This window comes from Empidonax traillii, unplaced genomic scaffold (assembly GCF_003031625.1).
Source record: "Empidonax traillii isolate 1590-97213 ecotype Southwest subspecies unplaced genomic scaffold, ASM303162v1 scaffold1196:size187323, whole genome shotgun sequence".
Taxonomy (NCBI): Eukaryota; Metazoa; Chordata; class Aves; order Passeriformes; family Tyrannidae; genus Empidonax; species Empidonax traillii.
The window spans coordinates 110853-134836 of record NW_020956389.1 but is presented as its reverse complement, the minus strand read 5'-3'; the positions used below and the strand labels follow the sequence as shown (position 1 = coordinate 134836).

At 63.7% G+C, this 23984-nt stretch overlaps 1 protein-coding gene across 18 annotated transcripts in view; it reads right to left on the bottom strand.

The window, feature by feature from the left end:
- Positions 1 to 868: 868 nt before the first annotated feature.
- PLEKHA6 (pleckstrin homology domain containing A6) overlaps positions 869 to 23984 on the bottom strand; it is a 40187-nt gene continuing 17071 nt past the window's right edge. For 5 of the 18 annotated variants that reach the window (XM_027905685.1, XM_027905688.1, XM_027905687.1 and 2 more), the window contains exons 2-26: positions 18313 to 18393; positions 17844 to 18153; positions 17643 to 17715; positions 17099 to 17199; positions 14942 to 15117; positions 14259 to 14741; positions 13389 to 13899; positions 12953 to 13039; positions 12252 to 12305; positions 10271 to 10351; positions 8865 to 8933; positions 8429 to 8509; positions 8116 to 8265; positions 7643 to 7738; positions 7397 to 7508; positions 7092 to 7231; positions 6650 to 6802; positions 5607 to 5733; positions 5412 to 5506; positions 4965 to 5147; positions 4689 to 4853; positions 4377 to 4510; positions 4127 to 4269; positions 3330 to 3454; positions 869 to 2848 (exon numbers count right to left, since the gene is read on the bottom strand). In XM_027905685.1, coding sequence (XP_027761486.1) covers positions 3339 to 3454; positions 4127 to 4269; positions 4377 to 4510; positions 4689 to 4853; positions 4965 to 5147; positions 5412 to 5506; positions 5607 to 5733; positions 6650 to 6802; positions 7092 to 7231; positions 7397 to 7508; positions 7643 to 7738; positions 8116 to 8265; positions 8429 to 8509; positions 8865 to 8933; positions 10271 to 10351; positions 12252 to 12305; positions 12953 to 13039; positions 13389 to 13899; positions 14259 to 14741; positions 14942 to 15117; positions 17099 to 17199; positions 17643 to 17715; positions 17844 to 18140 — 3627 coding nt within the window. In that variant the 5' untranslated portion in view covers positions 18141 to 18153; positions 18313 to 18393 and the 3' untranslated portion in view covers positions 869 to 2848; positions 3330 to 3338. Of the gene's footprint in view, positions 2849 to 3329; positions 3455 to 4126; positions 4270 to 4376; positions 4511 to 4688; positions 4854 to 4964; positions 5148 to 5411; positions 5507 to 5606; positions 5734 to 6649; positions 6803 to 7091; positions 7232 to 7396; positions 7509 to 7642; positions 7739 to 8115; positions 8266 to 8428; positions 8510 to 8864; positions 8934 to 10270; positions 10352 to 12251; positions 12306 to 12952; positions 13040 to 13388; positions 13900 to 14258; positions 14742 to 14941; positions 15118 to 16004; positions 16329 to 17098; positions 17200 to 17642; positions 17716 to 17843; positions 18154 to 18312; positions 18394 to 23984 lie in introns of those variants that run through there. The other 13 variants (XM_027905693.1, XM_027905694.1, XM_027905680.1 and 10 more) reach the window with 12 other exon arrangements.

Below are 23984 nucleotides of genomic sequence, written 5' to 3'. Positions count from 1 at the left end.
CCCACGTCATCCTGCAAATCATTAACGGCCCCGGCAGCGCCTGCTCCGCTGGCACAGCACCTGCCCCGGGGGGCACCGGTGGCTCGTGGCCACTGCACCCTGCTGGTCCTGCCCTCCCCTGCCCCAGCTGCTCGGGATGGACCCTGCCAGGAGAGATCCCTGAAATGGGGATAAAACAGGGGGCAGGTGGCTCCTGTGGGGTGTCCCCGTGGCAGGCGGGGGACAGCGAGAGCCCCGTGCGGGTCCCTGCGGCATCCTCGAGATTCCCAACTCACCCCCAGGCTCTGCTCCATGGGAAAGGAGAGGGCTGGTCCACCCCCTGCTGTGGGAATAATGGCTCAACCAGACCCACTGCTTGTGGGGTCCCTTCATGGCACCCCCGGGGCCCTCCGTGCCCACCACCCTCGAAGCAGCTCCAGCTCTGCCCAGACCAGCCCCTTTTTATCCCTTGGCTTGACACAAAAAGGTCCTTTATTCCTGCACAAGAACCAGCCACGACCCAGAATAAACTCCACTGGGGAAAATGAGCCCCAAAAACAGAGAGAGGGAGGAGAAGGTGCCTCTGGAGAGAGCCGTGGGCTGGGTGAGCCCCTTCCCCGCTGCCATTCATCTGCTGTTTCTTCACTCTAATGTCAAAACCAACACCCAAGGTCATCTCTAGACAAAAGACAAGCAAATGTTGTCGTTTCATAGATACTTTTATTTCTCTAACACTAGCAAAATACCCCAGAAAACAATCACCTCCCATCCCACCCTCCCCAATGCATAAATAGATTTCCCTCCCGATGCAAATCTTTTCTCGGTTACAAGTCACTGGTATATGAAGTGTTATGAAAAATAATAAACAAAATAAAATTAATTAAGGTTGTTTTTTTCTTTTTTTTTTAAAAAAAACAAAACAAACCAAAAACAAACAAAAAAACATCACAGCTGGGCTCCAAGGGCAGCCCATGGGGCACCTTGGGGACACAGCTTGGGGACAGCTCAGGCATGGTCACTTGTGTCTGATGGCTCTGAGAGCACCAGGACAGGAGCACTGGGATGCTCTTCATCCTCTCTGCTCCCTGGAGATGGGAAAAACTGCTGCCTGTGGGTCTGTGTTGGCCACAGCCACCTCGATGTGTCCCCATGGTGTCCCCACAGCCCATGTAAGGGGGGTCTGCCCCAGTTACACGAGCTGGGGAGCCCACCCTGGTCACCCTCTGCTGTGCTCAGGGGCAGGGAAATAAACGTCATCTCTTAAAACTTACAGTCTCTGTATATTTTATTTTAAATAAATTTGCTTTTAATAAAAGCAGAAAAAATATATATATTTTAAATAGGTTTTTTTCTTTTTTTTTTTCCTTTTTTTTTTCTTTTTTTTCCCCTCTGATAAATTGGCAAAGAATCTGCTTTTGTAACTCATGGGCAGGGCTGGTGCCAACAACCCTGCGGAGAGAGAGCTCGGCACAAACAGTTCCTCCCAGGAAAGAAGAGAAAAACAAATATAGATATATATTATAAATGTAGAATTTCCATAAAACATATATTAAGGCATGTAATAGCAAAATAAAGGGCCAGCTTTATGAGCTAAGAGGGCTGAGGGAGGCTCAGGAGGGGGATTCAGGGCTCTGGGGGGTCCTACAGTATTGCTAAGATGGGGGGCATGGAGGGCAGAAGGGGTGCAGGGGTCCTGGGGGGGGTCAGGATCAGCCAGTAGGGAAGTAGCTGTGGGATGGACGGTATCCAGTATCCAGCTCCTCGCTCCATCCTCCCTGCCAGCCCCAGCCCTCTGGGGGCAGCCCTGCCAACCACACATCCTGCCAGGGACTCTGTTTGTCCAGGCAGAACCCGCTTTTTTTTTCCCCCACCCTCCAGGACGTTAAAGCAAAGGGTAAATCTGCTACAGGAAAATCCAAACAGCTGGGAGGGGCTGGAGTGCGATGGGAAGGGTCTGGGGGAGACACAGGGCCAGGCTTTGGGAGGGCTCAGAGGTGACGGTGGGCCGGGGGCAGCCGAGGTGACCCCGCTGCTCCCGCCTGGCCCCTTCCCCTTCTCACCACCCTCCTCACCCACTGTGGGGGGTCCCTGATGACCCCACGGCTTCCCCCACCCTACCTGGCACCAGCTCCCTGCCCTGCTCCCATCCCACATCCCCATCCCTGCCCAGACCTCCTGCTCCGTGCCAGCGGCGCTCCGGTGCCCCAGGCCTGACCCCGCACACGGCACTGCCTCGGGCACCTCCGTGTCCCTCCAGCCCCAGCTCTGCCCACCCTGCTCCCGACACGGCTCCTTCTTCCTCCAGCCGAGCCCCAGCACCAGGAGTGACGGGACAGCCCAGGCCAGGCGGGTGCTCAAAGCAGGGTCAGGGCTCAGGGAGGGGAAGAGGCACCCAAGGAGCTCGGATGGACCATCCAAGTGTGGCGGAAGCACCACCCGTGGTGGGGACTGGCTGGTCTCCACCCAGAGAGCCCCTTCACAGACCTTCAGGAGGCATCCCAGGAGTCCCAACGCTCCCCAGGGATGCCCTGGCAGGGAGGTGCCCACTGTGCCAGTGGCCGCTGTCACAGCTGTCCCTGCCCGGCTGCCCACGCGGGCCAGGACACGGCGGATCTGTCCCCGTGTCCGCTGACAGCCCGGGGGCTCCAAGGGGACCACCTCCAGCACCCCCACGTCTCCTTGGGCCGGGGCAGAGCAACCGGTGCCGTCGGCGCCGCATCCCCCATGCCGGGTGGTCTCGCCGTCGGAGGGAGGGAAGGGGGGTCCAGGAGAACCAAAAACGATGGCGAGAGGTTCGGTGTTGTGTCGGGAGGGGGCTAAAACGTGGCCCCGTGGAACTTGACGGCGCCGGCAGCAGCCAGGGCTTGAGCTGGAGGGGTGGGAGAGCAGGGCTGAGCGGGGTGGTGGGCGGTGGAGAGGCATACCCTGTGCCCACCCCACGGCCCCCTCCCTGCCCTGCGCAGGAAAACCTGGCCCAGATTTGGCTTCTGTGCCCCTGGTTCCCCTGGGGGAACCTCCACCCGAGCAGGGGGACACTGTGTCGTCCCCCCCCCCCCAAGTTTGCAGCCACCGATTTCACGCCAGGCAGGTGAATCCCAGAGACCCTCCCCCTCTTTCCTCCCTGCTGAGCCCCCCGTGCCCACGCTGGGCTGACCCCCAGTGCTGCGGGGGACACTTGTGTTGGTCCATGGAGGAGATGGGGCTGACGTGGCTCGGGGGATGTTTGTTAGCTGGAGCAAGCAGCGATGGCCGGGCGAGGGGCACAGAAGGGACATCCCCGCCCGGCCCCCCGGGCTGGAGAGGGGCTGGCATGGGATGCGGTAGGAGAGAAGAGGTGAAGAGGTGCTTACGGTCATGGCTCACACGCGCATTAAATGGCTGTTGTCGGCGCCCCGGGGCGTTTCGGCCGAGAGGGGGTTGGTCGGTGGAGTCGGGGAGGCTGGGGAGGTGGGAGGGCTGGGGGTAGCGCACTGAGCTGGAAACAGAAATGGGAGAAGGGCGTGAAGAACGCGGGCTGAGGCAGCGGGGAGGGCACCCAGCGAGGGGTTAGCGGGGAGGAAAGGGACGGGAAAAAGGAAGGAAGAAGGAAGGCAGGCAGGCAGGCAGGGGGGGAAGCAAGCGCGGGCAGGACAAACAGCCACACGTGAGCTCCCTGCAGGGCTCCTCATGGACATGGCATGGCGTGACAGCACCATCACCCTGGTACGGCATGGCACCGTGCTGACCTGGGCATGGCATGCCTCCACAACCCCCTGGGCATGGGGTGCCACCACAATCCCCCGGGCACGGGGTGCCACCATGCTTGCTCGGCCAGGGCGCGTCACCTCATGCCCACCCAGCCAGGCACTCCCACCCCTGCAAACGCTCCCAGCGAGGTGCTGGAAGCTGTGCCCCACTGCAATAGCTGCTCCACCCCAGGATCTCAGGGGAAGGCAGCCCCAGGCGTGGTGGACAGGGCCCAGGAGCTGTTGGCTCTCCCACTGCGCAGGGATGCCCTGCCCAGGATCGACACAGTACTGACCCCTCTCCTGCCCGCACTGACTCCTTGCTCTTGCTGCCAAACCAGCACCCAGCGTGCCCAACCTGCCCTGGCCTCAGCCCTGCTGCCCACCCTGCAGGTGGGGCTCCCCCAGCCCCCGTCCCTCACCCGAGAGCATGCGGCCGCGGCGCGAGGCCTCGGCAGCCAGAGCGCACGAGATCTCGATCCTCTTCTCCTGCTCCTGCAGCTGCGTCTCGGGGTCCTGGGGGGTGTCCACCTCCCCCTCGCCCAGGGGGATCACGTTCTGCAGGCTGTGTGGAGCACCCAGAGTCAGCACCCGTGCCAGGCCCCTTGGGATGGCCAGGGAAGGGTTCCCCCCCCCGCCCCGGGATGGCTGGCACGGGCACTGCAGCCCCACCTGGATTTGGCAATGAGGGTCTTGATCCTTTCCACCTTCTTCTGCTTCTCCTTCATCTCCTCGGGGCTGAGGGGCGATTCGGGCTCCAGCTCAACGTACCGCTCAGGGATGAGGACTTTGTCAGGCGTGGAGAGCTGGGGGCAGTGGGAAGGGGTGAGCGCTGTGCTGGGCATGGGGGGCCCATCCCCCTCCAGCACCCCCTCCCCACTCACCCCAACACCCACTTGGGTAAGGGCAGCCCCTGGTCAGTGGCTCCAGGACGGATCAACCCCCCCAGGGATGCCCCACGTGCCCGGGACACCCCGTGCTCACCTCCTTGTGGATGTCCACGTCGTAGTGCTGCGGCTCCAGCTCCATCTTGCGCAGCCGGGCGATCTCCTCCTGGGGGGTCTCGTACACCTTCCCGGGGTCGTCCGAGCGCAGCGCGGCCTCCAGGTCGGAGATATCCACCTCGTGGATGCTGCGGTGCCGGCGCACCTGCGAGGGACCCCGGCCTGGCTGAGCCCCCCCAGAGGGCACCCTGTCCCCTCCCCCGGCCCCCGGTGTCCCCTCTGCTCCAGGAGGGACCTGCCAAGCGCGGGCACTCACCACCTTGTAGGAGGCGGGGGTCTTGGTGCCGGGGGGCTCGGGCTGCTGGCTGCTGGGGAGCTGCAAACTGCGCCGCTTCTCCTTCATGGAGCCGCTCTGGTGGCGCTTCATGCGGTCGATCTGCTCCTCCACGCTCATCTTCACCTTCGTCTCGGTGGCGAACACGGCGCTCTTCGGTCTCTCCTGGGGGCAGCCAAGCCCTGGGTCACCCACCCCTGCCCCGTCCTCCCGCTGCCACAACCCTCTGCCGTGGGCTGCTGGGCTCAGCCCTTTCCCGGGGTGCCCGCTCCAGGGATGGCGTGGGGGTGCTGGAATCGCCCCGGAGGGATCTCAAGGAGGTGAATAGTGAGAAATGCTGATCGGTTCCTCTCCACAGGCTGCACCACAGACCCCTCTGTTCACCTGGTCCCCCCAACCCAGCTCCCAGCCCCTCAAGCTGAGCCCTACCCGGGAGCTGAGCCCGTTGGCCAGGCCACCAGCACTCCTCCTCGCCACCACCTCCTCCTCCGCCGGAGACTTGGTCCTGGGGGGGACGATTCCCACTGTAGAGCAAAGAAAACACCGGGCTGAGCCCCCTCCAGGCACCAAGGGCAGGGTCCCAGCAGGGTCCCCAGGGTGCTGCCGTCCCCAGTCGAGCCGTACCCTTGTTGAGAGCTGCTTGCTTGTCCACATCCTGCTCCTGCCGGCCCTGCAGGAGCCCCTCGCCCGGGGGGCCAGGGGGGCTGGGTCGCTGTGCCTCCTTCTTGCTCTGCTCAAAGCCTGGTTTGGGCTGTGGGAGGGAAGCAGGGCCCTGGTGAGCCCCCCCTTGTCCTGTCTGGGGGCCACGCTCTGCCTGGGGACACCCCTTGCTCTCCACAGACATGGGGTGACACACATAGACCATGGACACGCTCCTGGGAGTGGATGGACACACAGACACCAGCCACAGGCCAGGCTTCTCCACGGGAAAAGCTCCCTGAAGGGGTGATGATCCCACCATGGCACCCAGGATCTCTGGGACCCTGGCTCAGGGTGCCCTCCTCAATGGACACAGTGCACCCAGGCACCCCCTACACCCCCTGGATCCACATGCAGCCACCCCTGTGCCACCCACAGCTGCTGTGGGTGCCACCTGTGCTGGCAGTGTGACCCTTCCCAGCCCTGCTTTGCAGTGCCAGCCCCCACGGGCACACATCCCAGCCCTCAGATGCAGGGACACCAGTGGCTCCTGGTGTCCACTCCTGGCCCCTTCCCCCTTCCCGGCAGGAGCACGGCCGAGGCGTCAGCAGGAATTCCAGGTTTGCCCTGGTGGGCAGGAGCTGGGGGTTCACCCCCACGGGCATAGCCTGCCAGCACCACGCAGGGAGCGGTGCCACGGAGGGACAGAGAGAGAGGTGAGGGCAGAGGAAAGCAGAGAGGGTGATGCCAGGGGCTGTGGCAGCCTTGGGGGCTGCCCAGGAGGGGACAAATCCGTGTCCTGAGTGAGCACAGTGGGCGCTGGGGACCTGGTGGGGACACGAGGGCCGTGGGGGGGCTGCTGAGGGGACAGCAGGCAGAGCCACACGCTGCTGTCCCCACGCCAAGTGCCACCTCCACACTGTCCCCGTGCACTCGGGGTGGGCAGCTCCACGTCCTGCCTCATCCCAGCCCCTGCCAGGTCTCGGGGAGGAGGAGCAGTGGTGGTTGCTGCCCTGGGGGTTCTGTACCTGTCCCCGCTTGGCCTCTCCACCGCCTTGCTGCCAGGAAGGGGAGGTGGGGTAGGGCCAGAGGCGGCTCTCGCTGGGCAGCGGAGGAACGGCCGGAGGAGACTCCAGGGGGACGTAGGACTTGGGGAGGGGAGGTCGAGGCGGGCCTGGTTCCTGGGGCGGAGCGTGAGGGGGGAGAGCAGAGAAGGAAGAGAGAGTTAGAGAGAGACTGAGACAACAGGCGGGGGAAGCGCCGAGCCGAGGAGGGCAGGAGGGAGAGCGGCAGCTCTGGGGTGTCCGTGTGCCTGGGCAGAGGGCACTGCTGACAGGAACACTGCATCCCACCATCCATGTGGCCCAAAAAGTGCCCCCAGGCAGAGCCACGAGGAGAGGCATCTGTGCCTGGTGCTCAGCATCCCCCAATCCCTCCGGTGGCACAGGGGGGACACCCCCACTCACTCACCTCGCTGGGTCCCGGCTTGGTGGGTGAGCCCTGGGAGCCAGAGATGAGGGAGAAGGGGCTCAGGGGGCTGGTGAGGCTGGCAGAGCTCAGGGGGCTGGCAGGGCTGTTGGAGCTGTACGTCCCCGAGGGGCCCAGGGCCACTGTGGAGAGGAGCAGGAACAAGATAATAATAAGATTATTAGAATAAGGTAATAATGAGACAGTAACAAGGGCCACCATGTCCCTGAGCAGGAGCTGCTGCCTGCCCAGAGTCAGCAGGGGCACCTCGCTGGGGTCTTGGCTGTGCAGGGACGGAGCCCACCCACCTCTGTGCTTGGCAGTGTCGGTGCCACGGGACGGGTTGTTCTTCCTCAGCCCCTCCATCACGTCCTGGATCCGCCAGATCTCCTTCTGGATCTGCCGGTTGAGCATTTCGTTCTGGACAGAGAGAAAAGGCAGCGGGTCAGAGTGGGGCACGAGGGATGAGCGTGGGGAGGGGAGGGCTGAAGGGACTTGGGGGGGCTCCCATCCCCACCAGGGGGACCCCGGGGATGGCAGGGGGACCCCCTCACCTGGATGTCCAGGTTCAGCTGCTCCCACAGGTCGTCGTGCAGGGTGGACACCTCGCTCTCCAGGCTCTCGTACTCGGCGGTGCTGTTTGCCAAGGCCTTGGGGGGAAGGTCAGGGGAGGGGTCAGGGGGGTCCTGGGCAGGTTCTTCCCCTGGTTGGAAGCAGCTCTGGACCACCCAGGAAAGCAGGAGGAGGCTGCACCCAGCACAGCCCCCCGAGCTGGGTGCGGGGGTGGCAGAAGAGGGGACAAGCTCTGAGGTGCCCGTGGGAACCAACAGGCAGGGACAGGGACAGAACCAGTGGCTGGATGGCACCTCGAGGGTTAATTTGCTTTGTGCCCTGTGAGGGATTTTGGCTCCTCTGGCCCCCAGCCAGTTTAGGGGAATTCCCTTTTTGTTTTCCTTCTGGGAAGGGAGAGAAGGGGCACAGTGGGAGGTTGAAGGTCCCTGAGGAGGAGGAGGAGGAGGGGTCATACCGTGCTGGCCTGAGACAGCTCCACACGGATGTTGATGAGCTGGTTCTGCAGCGACTCCTTCTTGTGCAGCAGCTTCTCTGGGTAGGCAGGTTGGCTCCCAAACATCTCCAGCTCCTGGTGTGTCCCCATCAGGGCACTCTCCAGGCTCTCCTGGGTGGAATGGGAGGCAGACAGAGCTGTGAGAGCGTGGCCAGTGCAGGAGCTCTGGTCCCCTCCTGAACAGGGCACTAACACTCGGGGAATCCTGGGGCTGTGCATGGCCAGAGCACCTCCCTCACCTCAGAAACATCCCCACTGAGCTGCCCCCACGTACCTTCTCGGCTCGGAGCTGCTGCACCAGCCGCTCCTGCTCCCGCAGCACCTTGTTCTGCTCACAGAGCTTCCCCAGCAGCTTCTGTGCCAGGAGGGAAAGAGAGAGGGGGGAGAGGATAAGGAGGGTGAGGGTCCAGCACGGCCTCTCAGCTGGGAGAGACAGGATGCAGGCAGGACACGGCCCAGGGGGTTGGGTTGATGGGTTGTGTGTCCTTGAGGAGGGTCTCCAGCCTCCTGCTCTCATTGCAGGGACTTCACCCCCAGCCAGGGTGGCACGGGACAGACTGGGAGATGAAGGACTTGTTCCCTGAGGAGCACAAACCAAACTGGGGGCAGTTCCCAGCTGTGGGAGCAGCGGGCACAGCTCTCTCTGTGGGGACACCAGGCCTGCTGGGGGGGTCAGGGGGGGCACACACAGGACAGACATTTGCTCTTACATCGGTGTCTTGCTCGCTTATCTTGTAGGGATGCAGAGTGTCCCTGTAGGCCTCTGGGAAGGGCGTCACCTGCAAGCAGAGAGTGGGGTGAGCCCGGCCCTGGGATCCCCAGGGAAGGGGAGGCATCTCTCAGCCCCTCTCTCCCATCCCTGTGAGTGGGAAAAGAGAGGGAAGAGCTGAGTCTCAGAAGTGGTGGGTGCTCCCCATCGATCAGTGCTGGACGGGGCTTGGATGAAGTCACAACCTCCCTGCCCATCAGCTGGTGAGCCACTGGAATTATCCAGACACAACCTCTCCACAGGAGCCAAGGACTGAGCTAAAGAGATGCCTCGTGAGTCATTAACTGCCACCATTCCAGAGGCAGGGAAACAAAGGCAGGGAGATTGAGCTGTAATTCCACTTAGCAGAGTGGAAACACCTATAAATCAGCAGCTGCAGCAGGGCCTGTTTACCACCACCCGGCTTATCCGTGAGTCACTTTCCTTTCCTGGAAATCTAAATTACTAATGGGACCTCAGCAATTAAATGCCTCCAAGATCTGGAGATGAAAGGCAGAAGATAGGAAGAAGGGGATCATTATTGCTAGAAAGCAAGACGCCACTTTAGAGCCATTTAAACTACAATGCAAATGGACCTAAATCTGGGAAGTGCCAGAGGGGCTGGAGGCAGAGCCTGGTGGATTGGGATGCTGCTGCCTCCAGGCAGGGAGCCCAGCCAGCGAGAGCATCCCAGGGGCTCTGATTTCCCCCTCCAGCACATCCCTGCTCCCAGCAGATGGAAACAGGCACCTTTTTTGTTGGAAAACCACAGCGATCGATCTCCAGGCTGCTGGCACAACCAGAAGGTGCCCTGGGCAGCACGGCAGGGCCCCAAGACCCCCTACCCAGCGTGGGTGGCACGGTGGGCTCAAGTGATGGGACCTGTCTGTGCTGGGAGCTGCAACACAACACCAGCAGGAGCACCCTGATGCTGGGAACAGAAGGAGTCAGAGCCTGCGGGGGTAAAAGGTTGTTTCCTCTCCCTATTGCAGGAGTTACTGCGGTTGGTTTAAGAGCCTTGGGCTGGATTCCTGCCTGAAATCATCCCACACCCCCTCCTTGCCTCATCAGACGGCGAAACAAGGATGAGCCAAGCCCCGAGCGCAGCCCGAACGAGGATGAGAGTCCGGCAGCGCCGCGTCCCCGCCTCGCGCTCTCGCTCGGCACGAGGGTTTGCCGGCTTTTAATGGCTCATGGATGGATTAGCAAAGCCTGGGATGGACTAGCAGGTTCCCAGAGCAGGGGGTGATGTGCCGCGTGGATCTGCATGAGTGGCGATGGCGGGAGGTGACCCCGGATGGCGCGGGGGGGACGGCCCGACCCGCGGCCGTGCACAAGCCACGCGGGGCCCGGCGGCCCGAGCCTTACTTGCATGTAGAGCTGGGCCCTAGGGGAGGAGGTCTCCACCATCCTGTTGACCATACTGATCAGGGTCTCGCTCTCGCTCATCTGCGGCACACAGGGAAGGAAAGGGCACAGGTCAGCGGAGCCGCCCGGGCTGCCGGGATCGCCCCCCCGGGAGCCCTCGGGGTGTGAAATGCCACCTCCTGAGATGTCCCAGGGGCTGGAGACACGCGGGGACGGCCCCCCCCGGGGCTGCTGCCGCTCCGTTGGGTGCGCCCAGGGCTGGCTGAGCGCCCTGAACGCTCTGGTGGGGGGAAAGCACAGATAAAACCGGAGCCTGCTCGGAGCTGCAAACGGCACAGACAGACACGAGCTCGGACACAGACGCCACGGTGGCAGCACAGCGGGTCCCAGCACACAGACGGACACACAGACCCTGCTCTCACGCTGGCTGGTGGCTCCGTGCCCAGCCAGGGCTGTGGTGGCACCGAGGAGGTGACTGACAGCTGGGCATTGTCCAGCCCAGCAGAGCCTCCAGCAGGGTGGAACTGGGAGGTGGCACATTGAGGCCGTGCTGCCAGGCACAGATGTGATGGGTTTGGCGTCTCTGTACGCCCCCAGAGCCTCAGCTGAGCCCTCCAGGGGGGCAGGACAGACCCCAGCCAGGGGTTCCTGGGGTGCACAGCTGGTGATCACCATAGTTCCCTGGGAATCAGGTGATGGAGCCACTCAGGTCACCAGCACCAGTGTTCTGACACTGCCTCTGCCCACAGAAGCGCTGCAGGAGCCCACAGCCCTGAGCAGATCATGCCAGGGGAGCCCCTCATGCCCAGGACCCCCGAGATCCAAGGGGTGACAGCACTTTGAGCACAAACCAGGGACTGGACCCCGACTGGGGGCAGCCGAGGGAGCCGTGCCCGTGGCTGGATGAGGAAGGAGAGAGAAAATAAAGCAGCAAGATGTTTGAAAAGAGACACTTGACAGCGTCACTCCCAATTAGTCTCTCCACAGGTCAGGGAGAGAGGAACAGGAGGAGATGCAGGAGGAGATGCAGAGCCTGTTCAGGGAGGGTTTTAAAGAGCCGGGCAGAGGCAGCGATGCTGCCGGTGGCTGCAAGACAGCCCAGAGAGCTTTTATTGCAGCGAGTGCTCCTGCCTGGCCCTGGCCCTGCTCCAAGGCAGACACAGATCGTGGCGATTGCTGCTGCACCGGTGGAGATTTGCAGACTAATGAGATTGTCTCTGGAGCAGCTCCCTGAGTGCCAGCCTGGCCTTGGCGGGCGAGTGCCTGGGCTGCAGCACCGCCTGGCAGCTCCTGTGCCCAGCTCTGACTGCAGCCCCTGCCTGGACACATTCCTGGGGGTCTCTCCCAGCTGTATCCCCCCACCACCCCACGCTCCTGGGGTGAAGCCAGTTCACCGTTTCGCTCCAAAAACCCCCAGTGTGCAGAAACCTGAGTGCTTTGGTGTCAGTCCTGGCGGGCACCTCATGCCCACCCGCACCAAACCTTTCACCCTCGAGCAGGAACGGGGCCACCACATCACCAAACCCGCAGTCCCCAGGGGTCACCTGGACAACGCCCTGCATGGTGGACACCAGCCCTGGGTGTGCTGGCACACCCTCCAGCATGGCCACACTGGCACCGTGCACGTGTCCAGCACTGACCTGGGGGGTTTCAGAGCTGCTGCACCCCCTGGACCCCAGGGCAGCTCCCCGAGACCCCGGGAATGCAGGAAACTGCCCCAGACATCCCCCCCCTCTCCCACATCACCACACAGAGGCACTGTCGGGGGGGACTTTCTGCCAAGCAATGAGCGACCCTACGGATGGGGAGGATGGAAGAAGCAAACCAAAGACCACTCGTGCTGCTGGAATGCCAAGAAGGGTGAGGATGGATGGGCGAGATGCTGCGCTGGGAGGGGAGGGGAAGCCGCTGGGGACGGGGAGGGGGGCACGAGGGGACAAAAGCAGCTGGTGAGGTGGGGCTGGCAGCCAGCTCTGCCTACCTGCTGGTCCAAATACTCTAGGTTTCTTTGCAACTGAAGGTCTAAAAGTTCATCCTACCAGGAGCCAGCAGGCACGCGGCAAGAAACGAACGGCAAAACATATAAAAGAAGAAGCAAAAGCAGTTAGGTGAGGGCTATGGAAAGGCCTCCTGGCTGGGAAACGAGGCACCTGAGGGGCACAGGGCCGGGAACGCCGCCCTGGCGCACCCCGGTCACCCTGTGGCTACGAGCATGGATGGCAGCATGGGTGGCTCATGGTAGCTCAGGCTTCTCCCTCCTCCGATGGTCCTGCCCCATGGTTTCGGGGTCGTGCCCTGCAGGGGGACCTCCTGGTGCCACCCTGGCAGCTCCGGCCCCTCCGAGAGGGAACAACGTGGGAAAATGCAGCAGCTGTCGCCAGAAGGGAGGAAGCAGAGGGGGAGAGGTGGGGGGTGCACCAGCCTCAGCCAGGGACCACCCTGGGGAAGACGGGGGTCCAAGGGTGTCCCACAGCTGCAGAGCAGGGGCCAGGGGCCTTTCCACATAGATTTCCTTTGGGAATGGCCGGGAGGGACCAGTAAAAGGACCCACGGTCCCGACCTGGCCCTGAGCGGCCCAGCTGTGACCCACAAAGCTGCCCCTGGAGTGCAGTGGTTCCTCCTTGGCCACCTGAGTGAGGACCCCCAGAACTACCCCCCTCCCCGGGCCAGCAGTGCACGTACCATTTTGTCATGGATGGTGGGAGATGCTGGGAAGTGGTAGGGATACACTCCAGCTGGGATGGGCCGCCTGTCACCCAGATAGTCGTACTGTGAAGAGAGGAGACCCCACCCCAAAATCAGAGACATGGGAGAGGAGTGTGAGAGCCAGAAAGCACAGGGGAGGACAGACCCCGGACCCCAGCAGGGACACCAGCACTCCCTGCTTGGGAGCACATCACTGTGCTCTGGGCATCCCATTCCATTCATCCACCCCTTCCTCTGGAACAACCACAGCCAGGGCAGCTCTGCAGGATGGCCAGGGGGTCCCCAAAGCCACCAGCTGATGCAAGGTGGCCCTTCTTTGAGGCCAGGTTGTGCACACAGAAGGGACATGCCCTGCCCTGCCCTCCCCGGCGAGGCTCCCCCTCCATCCCCGCACATCCCAGTGGGCGCTCACCTTGGGAGAGCTGATGGAGCGCCTCATCATGAAGGGGGTGGGGTCGGCGTAGATCTCGTCCCCGCGGGGTGGGAGCCGCTCGAAGCGGGCGCTGGGCGAGCGCACGGGCGAGTACACCCGCGCCCGGCTGTAGGAGCCCTGGCTGGGCGAGCGCGGCACCGAGCGCGACCGCGGCTGCAGCGACATCCTGCGCAGGGAGCCCGAGGCCGCGTCCACCTCGTCCAGGTAGGGCGGCTGCCTCCCGGGGGCCGGCAGCCACAGCGGCGCGTCCTGCCGGCCGAACCCGGCGGGGTCCTTCCAGTCCCGCAGCTGGAAGGTGCCCCCGTTGCGGAAGGAGTGGCGCTTGTCCTCCAGCGCCCAGGGCGGGCTCACCCGGTCGAAGGCGGGCATGGAGCAGATGCTGTCGGGGCGCACCCCCGCGGGGTAGTACTGGTACTCCTCGGGGTACTGCGGCGAGTAGGGGGAATAGTAGTCGGGCACCCGGCGAGACACGGGGTAAAACCTGGTGGGGCTGGAGAGGGGAAGAGGGTTGTGAGAGCCAGGCTGGAGGGCAGGCAGTGCCCGTGGTCCAGGGGGCGAGGACCGACTTGGAGCTGGCAGCTCCTACACTGGTGCCTGGAAAGCTGGCTGGTTGGCAGCCCTCCTCCAGGGACTCCATGGTGCCCACCCCTCCTGGCATCCCTCTTCCCGGGGACCTCCAAAAATCCACCTCCCCAAAATCCGCCCCGCTTGACTCTCCGGGGTGTCCCACTCAGAGCTGGCAGCACACGGAGAGAAAGGAGAGCCAGAAAGGAGATTTTCCGACCCCAGGAGGGGAGGAAGCGGGCGGGAAGGGGAAGAACGTTCCCTGAGAGTCCCCCGAGGTCTCACCTCCTCAGCTCCTCGGGGGGCATGTTCCCACGGCGGGAGTTCACCCACTGCTGCAGCTGCGTCATGGAGCTCTTGCGCTGGGCCGCCTTGTCGGGGTTGGGGCGGGGGGCGGCTGCCCGGCGGGGGTCCCTGCTCTCGCCGTCGGGCGGGGGGAAGGCGGTGCTGCCGGGGCGGCTGGGGGACGGGTACGGCCACCCGTTGGGCTGCGGCGGCCGCTCGGCGCTGCCCGGGCCCCGCGGCGCCTCGGGGTAGGGGCTGCCGGGCTCCGAGGGCACCTCCTGCCCGCTGATGCCGTTGGCCTTGGCCAGCGGCTCCTTCTTGCCCTCGGCCCGCTCCGGCTTCCTCTCCATCTTCTCGGAGCCGCGGCCATCGCCCTCCCCGCGGGTCTTGGCCTCGGGGTCGGCTTTGGGGTGGGCGCTGTTGCAGTGGAGGTGGTGGTGGTGTTTGCTGGGGGGGATGTTCTCCGAGTCCGGCTTCTCGTGCCTGCTCCGAGACAGGAGAGAGGGGTCACCTTCCCTCTGCAACGCCCTCAGGGTGGTCGACAACGTCCTGACCCTCCCTCAGCCTCGGGGGGCCGGTGCCACCCCAGCTCCCTTGTCCAGAGGGTCCCTCGTGCTCCCAAGAGTTCCCATCCCTGGGAGAGCGGGGCAGAGGGGTGGCACGGGGAGCTGGCGGGCGCTGACCTCTGGCTCGGAGGGATCTGCACCCGGGCGGCTTCGCCCATGGCTTGGATCCAGGATTCCTGCTCCTCCGTGTTCTCGGCGCTGAAGAAGTAGGTGCGGATGCCGGCGTGCTCGGCCTGCGGAGACACGGACTGCCCGTTACTCGCTGGCATCTCCTCCACCCAGCACACCGTCACCTGCAGGGGGGCACAGGGGAGAGAGAGAGAGAGACAGGAGGGTGAGAGCTCCACTTCCACCCCAGAGCCAGGGGAAGCCAGGAGTGGTCCTTCCCTTCCCAGCCTCGTGCACCGTCCCACTGAGCAGGAGGAGGGCTCTGCAGGCCCCTCACAGGGGGGTCCTGATCCCCCCAGGGTCACTCCCAGAGGTGTTCAGGACCAGCCCTCCCCAGGGCCCCCCACCAGAGGAGCAGCACCCCCGTGCAGAGGTTGCTGCACCCCCACACCAAGTGGGTCCCTGTGGGGCACAAGGGCTGGTGAAGGGTTTATGTCCCAGCGAGAGCAGCAGCGCCGTTGGAGCATCATCCATGCAGGGTGGAGGGGGAAGGTGGTTTCTTGGCCCAGAAAATATTTTTGGGGGGGCAAAAGGTTTGCTTTTGCTCCAAGATGTTGGTGCCTGTTCTCCACCCAGAACGTGCTGGAAGGCACGTGGTTATTTAGGGCCTTTTTGAAGCTTCCACCTTCCCCCTCTCTGGAAAGGGATGGGAAGACGCACGGAGGAAGAAAAGGGAGGAAGCAGGAGGGTTTTCCCCCTGAAGGGCTTTCAGGGTTCAACCTCTTAAAAAAAAATAAAATTAAAAAAATAATTGGGGGGGGGGTGTTTATTAATTGATTAAAACCCTCCCTTGGCTTTCCATCCTCCCCAGAACATGGGCACTGTGCCCAGCCGGGGGTCACCTCCTGAGCCCCCCATGCACTCCTGACTCTGCGAGCTCTGCAGCCAGAGGAAAAGATGCAATCAAAGGGATTCACCCCCTGGATTAGTGGGAGCAGGGAGGGAGGAGCATGCGGGCGAGCCTGGGGGTCCCTCACCCTCTGCATGCACCAGAAACACAAGAAGGTACTACCTAGGTGGTGGCTGGGTGCTGCTGTGGTGGGTGGCACGAAGAGACCCCTCCTGTCCGGGGATCCTCACCCGCAGAGAGAGGAGGAGGAAACACAGACATGGGGTCAGCAGGGCAGGAACAAACCTCCCCCGGCCCTCGGGACCCTCTGTACCCCCCTCTGGGCAAAAACCATCCTCCCAAAGCCTGGGAAACACCAGCACGGAGCTCAGCAGAGCTCAGCTCGTGGGCAGCACCTTTGCAAGGCTTTTCCCCACTGGTGCCACGGAGACATTTCACAGGATCACAGGATCTTTGAGGTTGGAAAAGACCTCCAGGATCACGGAGTGCAACCTGTGCCCCATCCCCACCTTGTCCCCCAGCCCAGGGCACTGAGTGCCACGTCCAGGCCTTCGGTGGACACATCCAGGGGTGGGGACTCCAAACCTCCCTGGGCAGCCTCTTCCAATGCCTGACAGCCCCTTCCATGGAGAAATTCCTCCTGATGTCCAACCTGACCCACGAGCAACTGTGATGACAGACCCTGCTCTGATGCCAGGGATGGACGTGGGGGAGCAGCAGCCACCCTCAGCTCTCCCTGCTCTGCTCTCCAGCCCCACGGCAGTGACTCATGATGGGCTCCTCCCTTCCAGTGACACTTCCCAGGCAAACAGCTCAAACAGAGCCGGAGCTGGGGACACCTCCATGCCCGGCTCTGGGAATGCTGCCAGGAAGCGCCGCAGCAGCCGGTGGGACAGGCTGGTGGGAGCAGCGATGGAGAGGGGAAACTGGGACAGGGAGAGGGGTAAGAGCATCCAGCAAGGCCCTGCACCCGGCTCTGCCCTGGGATGGGGGGGCAGCAGCAGGTGTTGGTGACCTTGGGGATGCTGCTCTGCCCACGTGTGCCTCAGTTTCCCCAGCAGAAGGCACATCCACGCAGCGTATCCGCAGGGTATCCCGGGGGTTTGCAGTCAGCCCTCACACCAGCTTGCTCCAAGCCCCGTCACCAAGAAAGCCAGAAGAGCAGCAGGGACCCCTGCCAGCATCACCGCCACCCCAGTGCCCCCCCAGTGCTGTCCCAGTGCCCCCCAGTGCCCTGTCCCCTCCCAGCCCCTGACCTTGAACGTGTGCTTCCTGCTGATGTTGTCCGAGGGCTGCACGGCCGCCACGCGGAAGCTGAGCAGGGGGATGCTGCCCAGGATGTTCTCCTCCTTCTCATCTGGGGGGAAATGCTGGGGTTACACACCCACAGAGGGGTTGGGAGCTCCGGTTGCCCCCCCTGGCACAGACCCCCCCATCCCACTGCTCCTTCCCAGGGAGTCCCACCTGTGGGAATCCAGTGCCCGCCTGTTGCTCCCGCAGCCCTGCCTGGCTCACAAACAGCCTCCTCAATTATTGATGCCCGCCCAGGGCTGAGCCCAGGAGCTGCCAGGGAGGCGGGGAAGGCTCTGCATTAACCCCTCAGGTCCCCAGCACGGCGAACACCCACACAACGGGGGTGCTGGGACCCCCAGGCCTCTTCACCCACCCCGGCACACCCTCCTCTGAGCACGGAAAGAGCCTGGATTTACATGGAGGCACCCAGCTGGTGGGCACCGGGTCATGCTGGGGGGGTGGCACGAGCTCTGGGGGGGGCGTTGGGACTGGCTCCCGTGGCTGTACCTTTGTAGTAGAAGAGGCACCGATCCACCAGCACGAACCAGCGCTTGTTCCACTGCTTCACCCCCGAGCTGGCCTGCGAGAGAGGGGCTTTGAGGGCAGGCAGCACCCACAGGGATGGCTGGTCCCGGGGGTGGGGGGGTCTGCAGGGCTGGGGAAGGGGGGGGGGGGTGACACCCCCAGTGCCACCCAGCACGGGGGTACCTGCTTGTAGAGCCAGCCGCTCTTGGTGACGGCGGCGTTGGGGTTCCTCTTCATGGAGTTGGAGCGCTTCCCGAAGGCGATGCCCTTGCGGGAGGGGCGCGGGGCCTGCAGGGGGGCAGAGGAGCCGCTCAGGGGGGGTCCCTGGCGCCCCGTCCCCGCTCCTCCCTGCCGTGCCCCGCGGCGCCGGGCACCCACCCGGCCTCCGGGGCGATCTGGGGGCCCCTCCGACACCATGGCATGGCCGGGGGGCTCACTGGGGACGGTCGGGGGCCGCTTGCTGCCCGCTTTGCTTGACATGTCCGAGGTGGGCCTGCGGCACAGGGGAGAGCACAGGGAGTCAGCACAGCCGTGTCTCCACACCCGAAGGGAGTTGTCCCCCGCCATTCCCAGCCCTCCCCCCAAATCCCCCCCCAACCCAGCACAAGCCGCTCCCAGGCCCTGAGAGCAAGAGAGCTGGGAGCCAACTTACTTCTGCAAGTCAAGTCTGGAGTTGTCCTCGGGGACCTGTCCCGTCACTGGGTGCAGGAATGTGTTCCGCCTTTCATTGTGGCTGCAGAGACAGTGGGGGGGGGGGGTAGGTGGTTGTTAAGAGCCCCCGTGCCCCTCACAGAGTCCCATCCTGCTAACCTCGTGCTTTGGATCTTTCATGGAGTCACAGAATCATGGAATTGTGAAGGTTGGAAAGCTCTCTGAGATCGCTGAGTCCAACCATTAACCCAGCACCGTGTTCGCCACTAAACCGTGTCCCCAAGTGTCACATCCGGGTGGGCCACCCTGGAAGTGAAGCCAGACCCTCATTTGGCTCCCCCCTCCTGTCAGGGGGTTGCAGAGCCAGAAGGTCCCCCCTGAACCTCCTTTTCTCCAGGCTGAGCCCCCCCAGCTCCCTCAGCCCCTCCTGCTGCTCCAGCCCCTTCCCCAGCTCTCTTTCCTTCTCTGGACACACAGAGATTTCACTGGCATTTCCCAGAAAGCGTTCAGCTCACTGCGGGGCCAAAACAAAGGCTGTGGTGGCCAAGCCCCCCTTCCTTCTTCTGCCACATCCCAGGTGTCACCACTGACCCCACTCAGAAGTTGCTGCAGCAGCAGCAGCAATGGCCCGTCCAGGGCTGTGCCTGCAGCGACGTCCCCAATGTCACATCCTTGCTGCTTTTAGAGCCATTTGCCAGAGCACTGCAAGGTTTAGAGCAGGGTCACCTGGACAAAGCCGGCTGTGCACCCCCCAGACCCCAAACACCAGCCCAGGACCCCCAGCACAAGCTGTTGCCGGTTTGGTGGTGCTGGGCACAGCTAGAGGTGGCTGTGCTGGGCTCCCTGGCAGTGCCAGGAGAGGTGAGCCAGGGCTCCTACCAGTCTCAGTTGGCACCTTGTGCCATGTCCCTGTCCCAGTCCCACGCAGCTGGTATTGTTGGGCACCCCCAGCACTTGGGGAACCCCCTCCCACGCTGCTTCCCAGGGGCTGTGCCAGGAGGAGAGGACAGGGTTTATACCCACAGGTTCAGGGCTCCATCCCGGGAAGTTTGCACTGGACCCCATCCCCGTGACACCCCAGAGCTGCCAGGCACCACGACACGGGTGCCCCCCACCCAGCAGCCCGGCACGACACCAAACTCCTGCATGCCAGCAAAACAGGGGAAGTTTGAGCAAGAAAACCACAGCTGCCAAGACCATCCCATCCCGAGCTTCACCCCAACCTGGGCTGCTGCCAGGCCCTGGAGGCTTTAACCACTTGCTACCCAAAGAAGCGCTGCTGAGCTGCTCCCCCTTGAAGGTCCCACCCGCTGCCCTGACATGGATCTGATCCCCTCTGCCCACGCTCGGGGGCATCTTAAAAACCTGAGGAACGTGTGTGCACCCCACAGTGAGGGGGGGTTCTCTCCTCAGAACCCCCCAGTACCTGTTTTGTCCATGCCACGACTGACCTGAGTTATCCTGCCCAGTCCACGCTCCACCAGCAGCCCAGGGGGTTCTGCCACTGGGGCTGGAGCTGCGCCCAGACCCTTTTCCCCCAGCAGTGACTTCAGAGGGGTTCAAATCACGGCTACTGGGGCAGGTCCCAGCCCCCCCCCCCATGGTGCTGACACAGGGGGAGGGGGCAAATGCCAAATGACCAGCACCCCGAAAGCACCAGATGTGGGAAGTGGGTGCTGCCAGGACCCACCACCGTGCCTGAACCCCATCCAGGGCGTCCCCCCACCCCTGCCCACGACCCTGCACCGCAGCAGGTCTCTGGACCGCAGGCTGGACTCTCCCTGCTCCGCCGCTCAGCCCAGGACACCCACCCCTTGCAGCCCCTGGGGCTCCTCCCGGTGCCTCCCCCCCCGCCCCAGGTCTGTCCCCATCCCCAGACAAGGCAATACCCTAGAAACAGCCGAAGAACCTCCTCAAACCACCGCCCGGCAGCAGCTCCCTGGGCTGACCCCGCTCCAGAAACTCGCGGGTTCCCATCGCCTCCCAAGCACTGCAATGCAGCAGCCACTGCCCGGGCTGAGGGTCCCTCACCGCCGCCCGCCCGCGGCCCCCCCCGGACCCCCCGCAGCCCTCCCGGGGCTCCTACCTCACCCGCCGGTCCGCCCGGAACTTCAGCATCGTGCCAGGGGCCCTCCCAGCTCAGCGCCAGCTCCGGGCTCCCGGCATGGCCACGGCGGGCACGGACGGCTCCGGCTGCCACCAAGGTGCCACCACGCTGCGGGGCGATGGCACCTGACGGGGGGGGCGGCCCGGGGCGGGCAGGGGGATGCGGGCGGTGGGAGAAGGCTTTACTTGTCCCCTCTCTCTCTCTCTCTCTGCCGGTTGTCCCACTCCCCCGCGCCCGGTGGCATTGGCGTTTGCCGGCGGCGGTGGTGGCGGAGCTCCGGTGGCTCCGGTGGCTCCGGTGGCGCCGGGGCTGGGCAGCCCCGGTGTGCGGCAGCCGGCGGGCAGGCGACAGCGGGGACAAACAGCTCCCGCTCGCGTCCCCGCGCAGAGGAGAAGCGAAGGGCAGCGCGGCACCGCCGCCTCCCCCAGCACAGGTCCGGGGCCGGGGAGCCGCCGGCGGCAGGAGAAGGGCGAGAGGGGCAGGTCGGGGGGCTGTGGGGGGCTGAGAGGGCTGGCAGGGCGGTTATCGGGTCCCCCCACCCCGACAGGGCGGCAGAGCACGGGGGCTGCTGCCTGGGAAGGGGGGGTGTCACGGCGGGGGAGCAGCCGCGCCGAGATGAGCTCTGTGGCTGCCCTGGATTCACGGGCTGCATCCCTTCCCCCTGCTTCTGTCCCCAAATCCTCCCTGTGTGTCCCCCCCCCCCACCCCTTCCCCCCGCGGCTGTTCCTTCCCCAGGTCAGGCCGGGAGAAAATCCCGGGGAGCAGGACGGGCACAGGCACCGACCAACCCAGCGGTGGGGACACAGACCCTGCAAGGCATCAGCCCCCCGAATTCCGGGGAGCCCGCACAGCCCAGCAGGTTCAGAGTGGGGAGGAGCAGGACTGGGGCTGACCCACACCCCGCGGGGCCTTTGGAAAGCAGATCCAAATCCATCAAGGCCGGTATAATCCTTGGGAGGAGGGAGGGAGGGAGGGAGGGAGGCAGCGCTGGCATTTCAAAGAAACCTCCAAAGAAGGAAGCGGAGCACGGGAAGGCGCCCGGGCTCCATCCTGCTCCCACAGCACCCCGGGCACTGCCCACCTGCCACTCCATCATCCACCTGCTCCTCCCAAAACACAGCGCCCTGAATTCCACCCCTTTGGGGCGAGCTCAGCACCAGTGCCCACCTCAGGGATGCCCCCTCTGCCCCTCAGCTGGCACCAGTGATCCCAGCCAGGAGGGTGTGGGGGAGCAGCTAGGGCCAGGAACCATGTCCCCCACCATGTGCCAACATCGTGGCATCGCTGCTCCCAAAATAACTAAATCCACCTTTTTTGGGCTCCCAGGGCATGGAGATGCCCCGTGGTGCCATCGCCGCTCTCCTTGCTGGCACAGGGAGAGGCACTTCCATGGAAAACCCACCACCACAACGCCCAGGGGCAGCACCAGCCTCGTGCCAGCAACCACGCCGCTGGCAAAACCCCAGCACTGCTTGTCCCCACGTCCCCATGACCCCACATCCCCACTTCCCTTCATCCTGGAGCGACTCACCAGCTCCTCCATCATCACCTCCTGCCAGTGCCAAGGATCCGGGGTCAAGGTCCTCCAACGGCCTCGGGGACGTGCCAGCTCCCCCGAGCAACAAAACCAACGCTCACCTGGTGGCGTGGCCACCACGGCGGAAAGGGACCTGCCAGGCGAGGTGTGGCCCCTTCTGGGGATGGCAGTGGGGCAGAAGGGACAGGGAAGGAGCCACAGGACCCACCCGTGGCTGCGCTGGAGGCTCTGTGTCCCCCTGTGCTGGGTTCCACCCTCTGTCACCCCCGTTGGGTGTCCCGGGGGGCTGTGCCGGGGTTGGGAGCCTCCAGGCCGGGTCCAGCCCTGGTTTTCCAGCCCGGAGCAGGCGCTGTGCTCCCAGTACCAGCTGGGTTGTTTCACAGTCATTAGTGCCGGGGCAGGGCAGGGACAGACCCGTGGCCGATGGACTGGACACGCTTCAGGGCTCCAAAGAGAGGCTGGGGGTGGAGGCTCCCCCAGACCTCCCAAGAGAGCCGAGGGGGAGAAGAGTCTGTGCTCTTCCTCAGGGAAACATCAAAGGAAACCCCTCTAAACCTCCTCTCGCTTCTCCTCCAGAGCAGGACAAGGGAATAAATGCAATAACTGAACAAAACTTTCCCTCAGTGCTGCTGTTCTTCCCCAAAGCTGGAGCTCGTTGGGAGCACAGGGAAAAACCCCTGGCTGCCCCCACCCTCCCACAGCCCCTCGAGGTCACTGCTTTCCTGCTCTTCAAACCCCAAACTTGCTCTGGGCAAGTGGGTAAGAAGTGACCCCTCAACACGGCCCACCTGGAGGCAAAGCCCTGCAGGTGATGCCAGTCATGCTCCTGCTACCACATTCCCAGCTGGCATGATGGGACCCCTCCTCGTGGGAAAGGTGGGATGCACCTTGGAAAAGCTTCTGGTCCCCTCCAAGAGTGGACAGCAAGCCCGGCTCAGCCCAGCAGCCCCTCTAGACCCCCCATGTGCAGCCCAAATCAACTAACAGGGACCATTCCCACTCCACAGCCCTTCCCAGGGCTCCTCTCCTGGATGTTATCCAGCAGTGGGAAGAGGGGAGGTGAAGGCTCACCCCAAGGGGCCTGCCAAGCCCTAAATCCAGAGCAGGGCAGGGGAGCTGTGGGGACCCCAGCCAGCCCTGCCAGGGCTCTGTCAGAGCCTCTCCCAGGCCAACACCATCCCTCCGGCTCCCAGGCTGGCCCTGTGCCTCTGGGATCCAAGCCCTGCATCCTCCCACACCCCAGCCCCAACTCCAGCTCTGGCAGAAGCCTCTCTGCTTCCCTCACAGCCCCTGGCTCGGGGGGGGCAGCGATGGAGGGGTCCCCACCGGGGCTGCTGGGACCTGCCATGCCAGGGGCAGGGCAGGCAGGGAGCCAACCCCCCAAAGTGATAATGAAAACCCTTCAGCAGAAGGTTTTATCCGTGTTTCCAGCATCCAGGCAGCTCCCAAGGAAGGGGCTTGTGTGGCCACCAGCCAAACACGCCCTGCACATTGGCCTCCCTCCTCTGTTTTTCTGGCCCTTTCTTCACCTCTCCTTCTCCTCCCAAACCACATCCCTCTCCTCTGACTGCAGCCCTTGAAAATCCTTCTCTCCCCGTTAACTGCAGCGCTCAGCACCCATGGGAAGGGACTGCAGGTCACCCTGTCCCCCACAGCCCCTGTGAGGGCCTGGCAGGGAGAATCCACCCTTGGATGAGCAAGTGCAAACTGCCAAATCCCAAAGTGCAAGAGGAGCCCACGGTGGGAACAAAGAGATTATAATGCACTAATAAAGGGGACCCCCCACAGCCCAGGTCCACCCCACTCAGCACAGGGGTGCAGGGGCTCGAGATGCTGCAGGGGTAAAAAAAAAACAATAAATGAAATTAAGTTTGGCAGGTGGAGGGCAGGTGCCAGCAGTTCGGCTGCTCCTCAGTCTCCACACGGGGCCATCCCAGCTCTGGGCTGCTGGATTTGTAGGAGTTCCATGCCAGCCCTGGGAGAAAGGCTGGAAAGGAGAAAAGGTTGCAGGGAAGAGGAGATGGAGGGA